At 43.3% G+C, this 12,956-nt stretch overlaps 1 protein-coding gene across 2 annotated transcripts in view; it reads right to left on the bottom strand.

The window, feature by feature from the left end:
* The window catches only part of vwa1 (von Willebrand factor A domain containing 1), a 38,443-nt gene that overhangs the window by 2,710 nt on the left and 22,777 nt on the right, over positions 1-12,956 (bottom strand). Inside the window, exons 2-4 of one of the 2 annotated variants that reach the window (XM_062030523.1) lie at positions 6,928-7,485; positions 2,190-2,519; positions 1,845-2,120 (exon numbers count right to left, since the gene is read on the bottom strand). In XM_062030523.1, coding sequence (XP_061886507.1) covers positions 1,845-2,120; positions 2,190-2,519; positions 6,928-7,485 — 1,164 coding nt within the window. Of the gene's footprint in view, positions 1-1,844; positions 2,520-6,927; positions 7,486-12,956 lie in introns of both variants that reach the window. The other variant, XM_062030514.1, reaches the window with a different exon arrangement.

Raw genomic sequence — 12,956 nt, 5'->3', positions numbered from 1 at the left:
AAACTTTGGTTTTTGGCCATTTTTCAGCCAAAAAAAAGGGGTTGTACTTCAACGGACTCCTCCTAAGGACTTTGACCAAATGAGTCGTGGTTAAAATGACAAATACTACACATATAGGCGATGATAAACTGCGGACAAATGTATCCTACGCCATAAGATGTGGCCGTGGCATGACACCAAACTTTGCTCCAATGATTCGCCACACAACACAAGACGTTTATAACTGGGCTCCACAAATTCCGATATCGATCCTAATTGGTAGAAAGGATGATGACACCCTGAAGTGCCCGACGGGTCAGTACCTGTTTGTACCTACTTGGAGTGGGCGGAGCCTAGCGGCGAAACTGCCCTTCGCCCCCATGCTCCGAAAGGGAAGGACATGAGCGCTAGCGTCATGCGTGTACTAACTGGCGTGAACCCCGCGATGCAACGGGGACGGTGTTGCTTGCGGCTTGAATTATTATTTTTTTTAGGGCCGCAAAAGCCGTGTTAGAAAAAAAAAATGATTGTGGTTTCTGAATTGGAGACTTATTATAGAAGTATACAAGTAAAGAAGAGCTCACACATTCTCATACTTTCTGAAACATCCAGGAAGAAATTATGTCAGCCATCTTGAAAAATCTCTCAACTATAATCTACATCAAGGAGCATACTATTTCTTTTATTGAAATGCTCGCAATATTTCAGGGTTCCTCACGAGAAAACCTTACAATTTATTAAATCCATAAACTATATTAGTCGCACCGGACCATAAGTCGCAGATATATACGTTGTGAAATGATTGATTTACACAGAAATATTTTAATCTTAATTGTTTCCAAACGATGTCTGTAACACGGCAGTAAAATGGCTGATGAAACAAAACAGAAGTCATCGTCATGGACCCACTAGCTTCGCAAGCTAGCTCTCCAATCAGCTAAACAGACTCAATAACTCCACGGTGACGTTTTGGTGAATTTACTGAGGAATTTGTGAAAGTGAAACAATACAAAAAGAATGTCATTGTAAGTTAATAATACTAACGCAGACACTCGTAAACGTGTTAGCATATTAGCTAATGCTAAAAAAGCTAGCTTTATTACATTACGAGAGCACGTACAAATATGCATGAAAACACTCCTACAGGCGTCACACATGGGACAGTTTAGTAAGTAAGAATTGTTTTAGTTATGTTGTAAAACTTACAAACGTTGGTTGGAGTGATGAATGAATAATCATTTCAATCAAAAATGCTGTGGACGGTTTTACTTCCAGTTTAAGGCATTAAAACGGGTAAACATCTAGATAACTCCACGGTGACGTTTCAGTAAATTTACTGAGGAATTTGTGAAAGTGAAACAATACAAAAATAATGCCATTGTAAGTTAATAATACTAACACAGACACGCGTAAACGTGTGAGCATATTAGCTAATGCTAGTGAAACTAGCTTGATTACCTTACGATAGCACGTACAAATATGCATAAAAACACTCCTACAGACATCACACATGGGACGCTTTAGTAAGTAAGAATTGTTTTAGTTATATTGTAAAACTTGGACGGTTTTACTTCCGGTTCAAGGCAAAACAGGCAGTACGGTTTCAACTGGCAGCCCGCGCACTGAGCAAAAAAAAAACAATAAAACACCTTTTCAGTCCTTTGCTCGGGTTTAAGGAAAACTATTGAACACAAAACAATATGGGAATTAGCGAAGACAAATCCATCAATTAGCTGCACCGTTTTGCAAGTTGAAAGTGTAGCGGCTTATAGTCCGTACTTTACGGTACTAAGAGTCGTTCGATGTGTAGTTGTGACCAATCAGAAATGAGGGCTGTGCTGTGATCCAAAAAGGACACGTCTCACCTTCCTTGGTGCAGACTTTGACCGACATGGCCCTCTCCTGGCCCGAGGACAGGCGGGCGCCCACAGTGACCAGGTAGGTGCTGTCTGGCTGCAGGTTCTTCAGCAGCGTGGAGTTCTGCCGCTTGTCCACCGTCATGGTCTGCAGCTTCCCAGCGGGCAGGGCGGAGTACTCAACCGAGTAACTGGTGACCACCTCCGGCTGAAGAGGACCCCAACTCACCCGGACACTCGTCGGCCCCGGCTCGGAGACCCTGACCACGGCTGGACTCTGCACCTCTGGTGGGAGACCAAAGATAGTTGGAAGGGGAAGATAATCTTTGAGTCTGAAGGAGTGAAGGAGCCGACCTGCGTGAGTGGTGAAGGTGACAGAGAGCGTGTTGAAAGACTGTCGGTTGGACTCCGGTGTCAAGGTGGCCGTGTACGTGGTGTCGGCCTTCAGGTCGGTCAGCCGGACGGTGTCAGAATCCGCCGACTGCACCAGTCTCTGGTACCGACCTCCGCCCGTGCTCGGACTGGTCCCGGGCCCGCCTCCCGCGCCTCCCGTCCCGCCTGTCGGACGCGGGCCGAAGCGAATCTCGTAGTGGCCCGGCAAACCGGAGAGAACGGGTCGCCACTGGAGGGTGGCAGCGTTGGAGGAGACGTCCCGGACCTGGATGCGCTCAGCACGGATGATCTCTGTGGGAGACACAATGGAAGACTACATGTGGGATTCTGTGGTACTACCACTGGCTCCATCTAGAGGTAAATACTGTGTTTGATGTTACATGAAATATACGTGCATACCTTGTTTTTAATGAATACTTAGTACTACTACACTACTGTACTTTAATTTATTTTATTATTATGGTGGTACTTAAAGAATACTTAGGTCTACTACACTACTGTATTTTAATGTTGTCATTATGGTGGTACTTAATGAATACTTAGGTCTACTACACTACTGTAATTTAATGTTGTCATTATGGTGGTACTTAACGAATACTTAGGTCTACTACACTACTCTATTTAATGTTGTCATTATGGTGGTACTTAATGAATACTTAGGCCTACTACACTACTGTATTTTAATGTTGTCATTATGGTGGTACTTGAAAGTGTTTTCTGAGGTGAACTACACTACTGTATTTAATGTTGTCATTATGGTGGTATTTAACGAATACTTAGGTCTACTACACTACTGTATTTAATGTTGTCATTATGGTGGTACTTAATGAATACTTAGGTCTACTACACTACTGTATTTTAATGTTGTCATTATGGTGGTACTTAATGAATACTTAGGTCTACTACACTACTGTACTTTAATGTTGTCATTATGGTGGTACTTGAAAGTGTTTTCTGAGGTGAACTACACTACTGTATTTAATGTTGTCATTATGGTGGTACTTAATGAATACTTAGGTCTACTACACTACTGTAATTTAATGTTGTCTTATGGTGGTACTTAACGAATACTTAGGTCTACTACACTACTGTACTTTAATGTTGTCTTATGGTTGTACTTAACGAATACTTAGGTCTACTACACTACTGTAATTAATATTGTCATTATGGTGGTACTTAATGAATACTTAGGTCTACTCCACTACTGTATTTTAATGTTGTCATTACGGTGGTACTTAATGAATACTTTGGTCTACTACATTACTGTATTTAATGTTGTCATTATGGTGGTACTTAATGAATACTTAGGTGTACTACACTACTGTATTTAATGTTGTCATTATGGTAGTACTTAATGAATACTTAGGTGTACTACACTACTGTATTTAATATTGTCATTATGGTGGTACTTAATGAATACTTAGGTGTACTACACTACTGTATTTAATATTGTCATTATGGTGGTACTTAATGAATACTTAGGTCTACTCCACTACTGTATTTTAATGTTGTCATTATGGTGGTACTTGGAAGTGTTTTCTGAGGTGATACTTGTTGAAGAAACTGTACTACATACATTCATACCAGGAAAATGGGGGTGTGAATATTTAGGCGCCTAAAGATTCGATTCTCGATTCCCACTGATTCTCACAATGTATTATTTGGAATAATATTTATATTGAAGCTTTTTCAAAACTGCGCAAGCTAGCTCTCCAATTAGCTAAACAGACTCAATAACTCCACAGTGATGTTTTGGTGAATTTGCGGAGGAATTTGTGAAAGTGAAACAATACAAAAAGAATGTAATTGTAAGTTAATAATACTAACACAGACACTTGTAAACGTATTAGCATATTAGTTAACAGTGTTGGGTTAGTTACTGAAAACCAGTAACTAGTTACAATGACTAGTTACTTTATTTCAAAAGTAACTCAGTTACTAACTCAGTTACTTACACCAAAAAGTAATGCGTTACTGTGAAAAGTAACTATTTAGTTACTTCTTCCCCCCCCCCCCCCTTTTTTAAGGCTCCCATTAATGCCCTTTTAGCCTTCATTTCAGTACTGTTATTGCACTGGAGAATAATACAATCTGTTGATCAACTTGACATGCATTTGCATCACTGAACTCTGCTAAGCAAAGTGGTCTACATACAACACACAAAGACAAAGATATGTTTCAAAGGGCCAATTTATTTCAGGCCAGAACAAATTGACAAAACTATTTTAAATAGCTGCAACATAATGGCACTTTAACTTTAACTCTAAGTAGATAGGATCTTTGATCCAAGACACAACTTACATTTAACTAAAATGTTATTTTCTTTGTGCTCGACAAAAGAAAAGTATTGAGAATGTCTCCATGTTAAAAAACTCGACTTCTGGCTTCGCCATAATGTCTTGTTAGTTGTTATGAGAGTAGCGTATGCGTATGTGTGTGTGTGTGTGTGTGGCCCTTTAAGATATGACAGCATGAGAGGTGAGTGACGTCAGTGAGTGAGTGGGCGAGAGAGGTGAGGGAGCGGCGACAGTGAGTGCGTGTAGGTGCTCTAGCTTGGTGGATGGCTGCGTGCAATAAAGTCACAAAGTTGCAACAAACCGCCGGGCTCGTCATTCACCCTCAGCTGTAAAGACCCTCTTCCGGGTAAAGTGAAGGTTGTTAGACCCGAAGTACGGCTCTGGAGGAACGTCTCCCCTGCGGGGAGGCGTGCTTTCTGTGGGTGGGGGAAAGCACGCCTCTTCTTTTCCACCGGAGCGCTCCAATAAAACACACTCAGATCTTCAGTTTCTAGCCGATACTACATACAAATAACGTAAAATAACGCAGTAACGCATCATGCAGTAACGGTAACTGAGTTACTGTATATATAAAAATAACGCGTTAGATTACTAGTTACCGCCGAAACTAACGGCGTTACAGTAACGCGTTAGTCCCAACACTGTTAGTTAATGCTAACGACGCTAGCTTGATTACATTACGAGAGCACGTACAAATATGCATGAAAACACTCCTACAGACATCACACATGAGACGCTTTAGTGAGTAAGAATTGTTTTAGTTATATTGTAAAACTTAAAAACGTTGCTTGGAGTGGCAAATGATGAATCCATACGAGTAGAAACGCTATGGACGGCTAGAAAACTGAACGGCACTCCGGTAAAAAAAATTCAAAAAAACACTACAGGTAAATGGAAGGACACTGCAGCACCTGCAGTGAGCGAACTCGTCCAAAAGATGGCGCCATAGCACAAAAAAAATAAAACACCCTTTCAGTGTTTTTGCTTGTTGTTTTATTTTTGTAAAACTATTTTGATTATAGAGGTCTGCAAATTTGTTTTAATAAATTAGCCTCTCCGTTTTGTAAGCCGCAGGGTTCAAAGTGTAGGACAAAAAGTGTAGTCTGGAATTGACAGGAAAACATTGAGAAAATCTTTCGTAGCGTTACATATCTTATCTTTTATATTTCTTTCTTCTAGGGCACTGCACAGATGAGGTCAATCTTCTAAAGACAGACCAGGGGACGCAGACCAGACCGAGAGCTAAAAGAGAGACGAGCTCGGCTTTCCAAACGCATTCATGACCTCTTCTGCAACAAGACCTAGAAATAGTCTATGCAGCCGACCATCGACAAGACCTGCAGAGGTGTGGATTTAAATTTCAGGCAAGGCAGCACCACTTTAGGCTGCATTGCTGAGGAGCCCCCTGGGGCCACCTAATCGGCTTGCTCTATATATAAGGAACATGGCCGCCATGACGGTCACCTGATCTGCTTGCTCTATACATAAGGAACATGGCCGCCATGTGTCTGCAGGAGCACGCAGGACCAGCAGCACTGCCCTGTCCAAGGGGCATGAACAGGGGGCGGAGTCTGGACCACCATGGTCGTGTCTCGTCGGCAAGCTGGGACCGAGGCTTGGACAATGGCATTTAGTGGGTCATTGATTCACTTTCCAATCGCCATTCTTGTTCATCCCCATTGAAAAAAGAAATAAGTTCATAAAATATTGATATTTTTAAAATAAAACTAATTTCATCTCCATGCAAAAAATTGATTATCGTTATTATACCAAATAATAGGGGTGTACATTTTTTTTTATATTAAATTAAATTGCAATTTTTATTTGTAATGATTTAAAATCGATTAAAAAAAATAAAAAATTCATTAAAAAAAAGATATATATATACATACATATATTCATATATACAAATATATACATAAATACACATATATACATATACATTTATACACATATACATAAATACACATACTGTATATACATATATGCACATACTGTATATACACATATATTTACATATATATACACACACGTTCAACAATTGTGTGTATTTTTTGAACACATTCAACAATTGTGTGCACTTTTTGAACACGTTCAACAATTGTGTGTACTTTTTGAACACATTCAACAATTGTGTGCACTTTTTGAACACATTCAACAATTGTGTGTACTTTTTAAACACGTTCAACAATTGTGTGTACTTTTTGAACATGTTCAACAATTACGTGCACTTTTTGAACACGTTCAACAATTGTGTGTACTTTTTGAACACGTTCAACAATTGTGTGTACTTTTTGAACATGTTCACCGATGGTGTGACCACTTTGGTGCCATGACTTTCACATCGTGACATCCCTAGTTGTCCACTAGTCCTAAGACCTAATCTGCTGTATCAGACTCACCGATGATGACGTCCCGCAGATCCTCCAAGATAATGCTCATGTCCTCGATGTCCACAAAGTACAGGTGGTCCTCGGCGGGGGGTGACACCACCTCTCTCAGCACCTGGTAGTTACCGTGGCCAGTGGAGACCACCAGCACGGTCACGCCCTCCTGCCTCAGCTCAGCCATGGGTCCGATCACGTCGCCCGGCTTCACCCCGTCCGTCAGCCACACCAGCACCCTGGGAAGCCCAGGCCGCGCTCCGCCCCCGGGTCCCTGCCTCAGCACCCGATCTTTGGCGATCCTCAGCGCCTCCACAGTGTTGGTGTCCCCCCTGAGGGGTTTGACGCCCCTCAGCGCCCCCTGGAGGCCGCCTTGGGCGCTATGGGCGTCAAAGCCGAACTCCACGCGCGGCTGGGTGCCCACCTGGAGAAGCCCGATCCTCACCTGGTCCTCGCCCAGGGAAAAGGGCAGCACCAGCTGGGACAGGAAGTCCAGCATGCGGGAGTGCTCGTAGGACGACACGCTGCCGGAAGAATCCAGGAGGAAAAGGACGTCGCCCTCGCAGCAGTTGAGAACTGTGGATAAAAACACTTTTAATGCAGTTAGGAACTTTAAAATGCAAGTTAAAACATTTTTATGTAAAGTTTTAAATAAAAGGTTTTTAGTTTTATTTAAAAGTGGTTAAATGCTCTTCATACTTGTAGGACAGGAACATTAAAATGTAAGTTAAAAAAAATGTATGTATAGTTTTATATAAAAGGTTTTCAGTTTTAATTAAAAATGGTTAACTGCTCTTCATACTTGTATGACAGTTAGGAACCCTAAAATACAGTGTACGGTAAATAAAAGGTATATTGATGGCATTTTTATTTTATTTTAGTTTTATTTAATAGTGATAAACCCTTTTTCATACTTGTATGACAGTTAGGAACGCTAAAATGTTAGTTAAATCATTGCATGTACAGTAAATAAAAGGTTTGTTAATGGCATTTTTACTTTATTTTAGTTTTATTGAATAGTGATAGATTATTTTTCATACTTGTATGACAGGTATGAACGCTAAAATATTAGTTAAAACATTGCATGTACAGTAAATAAAAGGTATATAGATGTCATTTTTACTTTATTTTAGTTGTATTTCAAAGTGGTTAACTTCTCTTCATACTTGTATAACAGTAAGGAACCCTAAAATATCAGTTAAAACATTGCGTGTACAGTAAATAAAAGGTTTATTGATGGCATTTTTACTTTGTTTTAGTTTTATTGAATAATGATAAACAATTTTTCATACTTGGTGACAGTTATGAACGCTAAAATATTAGTTAAAACATTGCGTGTACAGTAAATAAAAGGTTTATTGATGGCATTTTTACTTTGTTTTAGTTTTATTGAATGGTGGAAAATCCTTTTTCATTCTTGGTGACAGTTATGAACGCTAAAATATTAGTTAAAACATTGCGTGTACAGTAAATAAAAGGTTTATTGATGGCATTTTTTTCTTTATTTTAGTTTTATTGAATAATGATAAACCCTTTTTCATACTTGTATGACAGTTAGGAACGATACAATATTAGTTAAAACATTGCGTGTACAGTAAATAAAAGGTACACTGATGGCATATTTACTTTATTTTAGTTTTATTGAATAGTGATAAACTATTTTTCATTCTTGTATGACAGTTAGAAACGCTAAAATATAAGTTAAATTATAGCGTGTACAGTAAATAAAAGGTATATTGATGGCATTTTTACTTTATTTGAGTTTTATTGAATGGTGTTAAACACTTTTTCATACTTGTATGACAGTTAAGAACTCTAAAATATTTGTTAAAACATTGCGTGTACAGTAAATAAAAGGCATATTATGGCATTTTTACTTTATACTACTATTAATAGTAATAAAACTATTGGATGACAGTTATGAACCCTAAAATGTTAGTTAAACCTTTTCTGCACAGTTAATCAAGGACTTAGCTAGCTCCCTGACCCGTGCTAAGGAGCACTCTGGTAGTTGCTCGCGATGCTAATCATATCTGCTCTCATCTCCAAAGGCTGCCTTTCAGGCCTCAAGTACAAACACTCTTAAAACATACGGCACGCCTTTTATAGGCTGAGGAGAAATGACAGCGACGATAAGCAGGAAGCTAAACAAACACGGGAACAAGATGTGAAGACGTCAACGTGATAGTATTGCGCCGAGTAGTTGTATTCTTAGCGGGTTACCTCCGCCAGGGGGAAAGTGTTTCTACATGCTGCACTTCTTGGTTGTGGGGTGATGGTGTCTGATGTGGCCGCTCAAGACCAAGGCACGGCGGAAGAGACGGCACATTTATTCCAGGGAAGTGTGGCTGGTGAGGAGAAGCGGTTCTTTGCCTTGATATATTTATTTTTATATTGTTTTTATATTTATTTATTTTTTGTTTTTATTCAGTCATTGGTGGAGCATAATATTGTTTTTAACATGGCTGTGCACCACTTTGGAAACATTCTTGTTGTTTAAATGTGCTATATAAATAAAGTGAATTGGATTGGATTGTTCTCTCTTGGTCTCTGCCACACCTAGTGGTTCACGGTCCACGGCGTCTGTTCCTTAAATGATTGTGTGCCTCCACTCTCCGGCAAGGGTCTCCCAGGAGCAGGGTCAATGTTGCAGCGGAGGAGTGTGGCCCTCGTCATATCCCGTTCTTGAACAAGACTCCGGGGAGGGCCAAAGATTTCCTTTTGTTGCAGCATATAAGCGGTGAAGGTCTCTGCTGTCTGCTTATGACTGGATCTCATTCGCTTTGTCCTGCTACCAGAGGTTCCGCATTTCTCGGAGCCTTCGCTGGCACTTTTGCTTTGCTTCCTGGAAGTGTCGCAAGCAAGTGCGAGTAGGGCGGTTCTCCCCTGCCCGGCGGGCAGCTCTCTTCTGATTGATCAGTTGTTGGATATCTGCGTTGTTTTGATCAAACCAATCTAGAGTAGTTGACTATTTCCTTAGCCTTGGTGACGGTGCCGCGAAGCATGGACCAGTCCGCTTCTGCGAAATACGGCTAGGGTGCCGGTATTGGTGCCTCAGTCAGAAGCTCCGTGAGACGGTTCAAGTCGTGGACAGCAGAGATCTTCAACCTCGCCACATTGAAGTGTCGTGCCCTCTTTGCTTGCCTGTTATGGCGGGGGAGGTTTTGCAGTCGGAGTCTGAGGCGAGATATGAGGAGCCGATGGTCTGTCTAGCAATCGTCTGCACCGGGCATGCTGCTGGTCACAAGGATGTCGCTCCAGTCGCCTGATCGGGTAAGGATGTAGTCAAGGATGGTCCAGTGCTTTGACCGCGGGTGTTTCCTGGTGGTCTTGTGACAATTTGGAAGTCAGAAGAGGGTGTTGGTGATAACCAGTTCATTTTCAGTATATAGACCAAGGAGAAGGAGCCTGTTCGAGTTACAGGATCCAAGGCCCTCCCAGAGATTGTGGTCGTGACTGACTCTGGCATTGAAATCTCCAAACACAAGAAGTTTGTCTTTACTGGATACAGCTTGGATGGTCCGGTTAAGGGCATTAGGGAAAGATTCCTTGACATCTTCCTCCGACTCAAGGGTTGGTGCATACACAGAGATCAGGGTCAGGTTGTTGCTGTTCGGGAGCGGCACGCGTTCAGAGACGTTCATTTATAGGTGTTGAGACCAGGTTATAGCAATTCATGACACTGTGGATCCGCAGATTTTCAGCATATTACCCTTTCCAGAAGAAGGTGTAGTTGGCACCGGCTTCGGCCTTCTCCGGCAAGTCTTAGTTTCGGAGAGGGCGACGATGTCAATGTTGAAGCAATCCAGTTCCCGACTCACGAGAGCAGTGTGTCGGTGTGGTCTCTCTGTTTCTGTGTTGTAGTTGTCAATGAGGGTCCTTACATTTCACCATGACAGAGTTCAGTTTTGGTTTTGGTTTACTTCTTGTGTTTTGACCGCATGAGTAGGTCCCTACTGGCTACGGTATGCCAGTGAGGGGGGGTTTTGTGGTGACCTATGTTTGCCCCACCTTTTCTAGGGGTGTCTCCATTTGGAGTGGGCTGCAGTACTCCTAAATAGGTCAGACCAGTCGCGCCTGTAGCTGCCGAACTACAACGTCACCCCAACTTCATGGATAGAATGAAGTGCTGCCCATGTGTGGTTTCACACTAGGGACTCCAAGCTGACCAAGCCTGTCCCTGTCACCCAAAATACCATCGCCATGGGCTTTTATGAGGGGGGCATGGGGGAGGCGGGTACAGAAGTTGAGGCTCGTTTTTCTGGTACAGATAGCCTTTGCGTGAGTTTGTTTAGGGTGGATCCCAGGTTGCAAGCCTGACACCCACGCACTTTGGGCATCTGCCTTCTCCAACTGCGCCACTGGGAGTGGAGACGTGTTGGTTGGGGTTATTGAGCTGCCGGATGACTCAATTACAGTCGAAGCCCGTCTTAAAATACGCCAGCCCAACGGGCGCTGCTCTCACCCGCCAGTTGTAAGACAACTGCCATTGGAGACTTGAAGGTTCCAAAAACCCTAGTAACCCAAGGGCCAGCTCAGTTTTGTGGTGCCGATCGTAATAACGGTCACATGTGCATCTTTTTTAGGTCCCTGATCCCACGCGCGCCCCCCCCCCCCCCTCCCCCTCCACTCCACCTGGATGCAGTTTAGTGTCTTACCTCTATGTATGTATATATATATATATGTGTATATACTGTATGTGTTAGGATCCGCTGCTCGGATCACCGTTTGTTTACAGTTTAGTGTCACGTGTGTTTTGTTTCTGTTGCCATGACGGCAGATTTTGCTCACCTGCCTCTGGTTAGCGTTTCGGGACGCGCACCTGTTGCCCGAGCGCTAATCAGAGGGCTATTTAGTCTTCGCCCGGGCAGCACTCTGCCTGGCTTCCTAATTTGCTTTCATGCAACAAGTTACGACCACTTTGTTTCCTGCTAGCTCTCATGCTACATTATTTTGCTTGCTAGCTCCCATGCTAGTCCTTTTGTTTTTTCTCCTGTCTGATTTAGTTCTTGAATAAATCATTTTTTCTACCTGCAAGCTGTGTCCGAAGCCGTCTGCATCCTTGGGAGAACACCTCGCACCACGATGCGACCAGGTCGTGACAGTAGGAAGCCAGCAAGAAGTTCTCCCGCAGCGAGCACGTCGGAGGAGCTGGACGAAGGTACGTTGGAGGTGTTACGAGCGATGGAAGCCGAGACGCTTCGCTATTCGACGGAGGAGAGGTCGAATCTCATGTGGGGAGCTGGAGGCTCTCTTATCCCCATCGACTCCCTCTGGTCGGAAGACATCGCCGCTACACCGCAGTACCGGGCGCGCCGGCAAAGACGGAAGCCGGCCAGAAGGTCCTTCCCTCGCCGTCAAGACGCGCCGCTCCCGCAAGCTCCTCTCCCGGACCGAAGCAAGCTACAAGCTTCCCAAGCTTCCCCTCAGATGTTTGGCAACCCTATCGACCACTTTGCCAAACATTTCACCGATTGGGCTGTCAGTCAGCTGGAGACCCACACGGATGACGTCATCCCGCCCACTTTGGATGACGTCATAGACAAAGACTTTTTTAGACATTATGTCAATTCTTCCTGCCAGACATTTTCAAGTGACTTTAATTCTGCAATAAAACATTATCAGGACATTTTTTTAAGGACTAAATCTAGTCAGTCCCAGTCTCAAGTGGGGGGTGACAATAGACATTTTGGACAATTTAGAGGAGAGGATTCTGCCCTCCCCCTGACCACCCTCCACCCACCCTTGAAGACGGTTCCAATCCGCAAGGAACGCGTCTGGGATCCGCTTTTTGAGGGGGGGGCTAGTACTGGGAGCTGTGCGAGTGGGGTGGCACAACGGCGTGCTAAGCCGCAACCTCCTGCTCGGCCACCGCCACCTGTCCTTCGGCGGGCTAAGCCACAACCTCCTGCCCGGCCGCCACCACCGGTTTTTCGGCCTGCTAAGCCGCAACCGCCGGCTAGGCCACCTGCACCTCGACTGGTTCTCACACCAGTACCTGCACCTCGGCTGGTTCCCACACCAGTACCTGCACCTCGGCTGGTTCC

This window comes from Entelurus aequoreus, linkage group LG01 (assembly GCF_033978785.1).
Source record: "Entelurus aequoreus isolate RoL-2023_Sb linkage group LG01, RoL_Eaeq_v1.1, whole genome shotgun sequence".
NCBI classification, from domain to species: domain Eukaryota; kingdom Metazoa; phylum Chordata; class Actinopteri; order Syngnathiformes; family Syngnathidae; genus Entelurus; species Entelurus aequoreus.
Note: the sequence above shows the minus strand (reverse complement) of the source record. Positions and strands in the feature narration are given on the sequence as shown.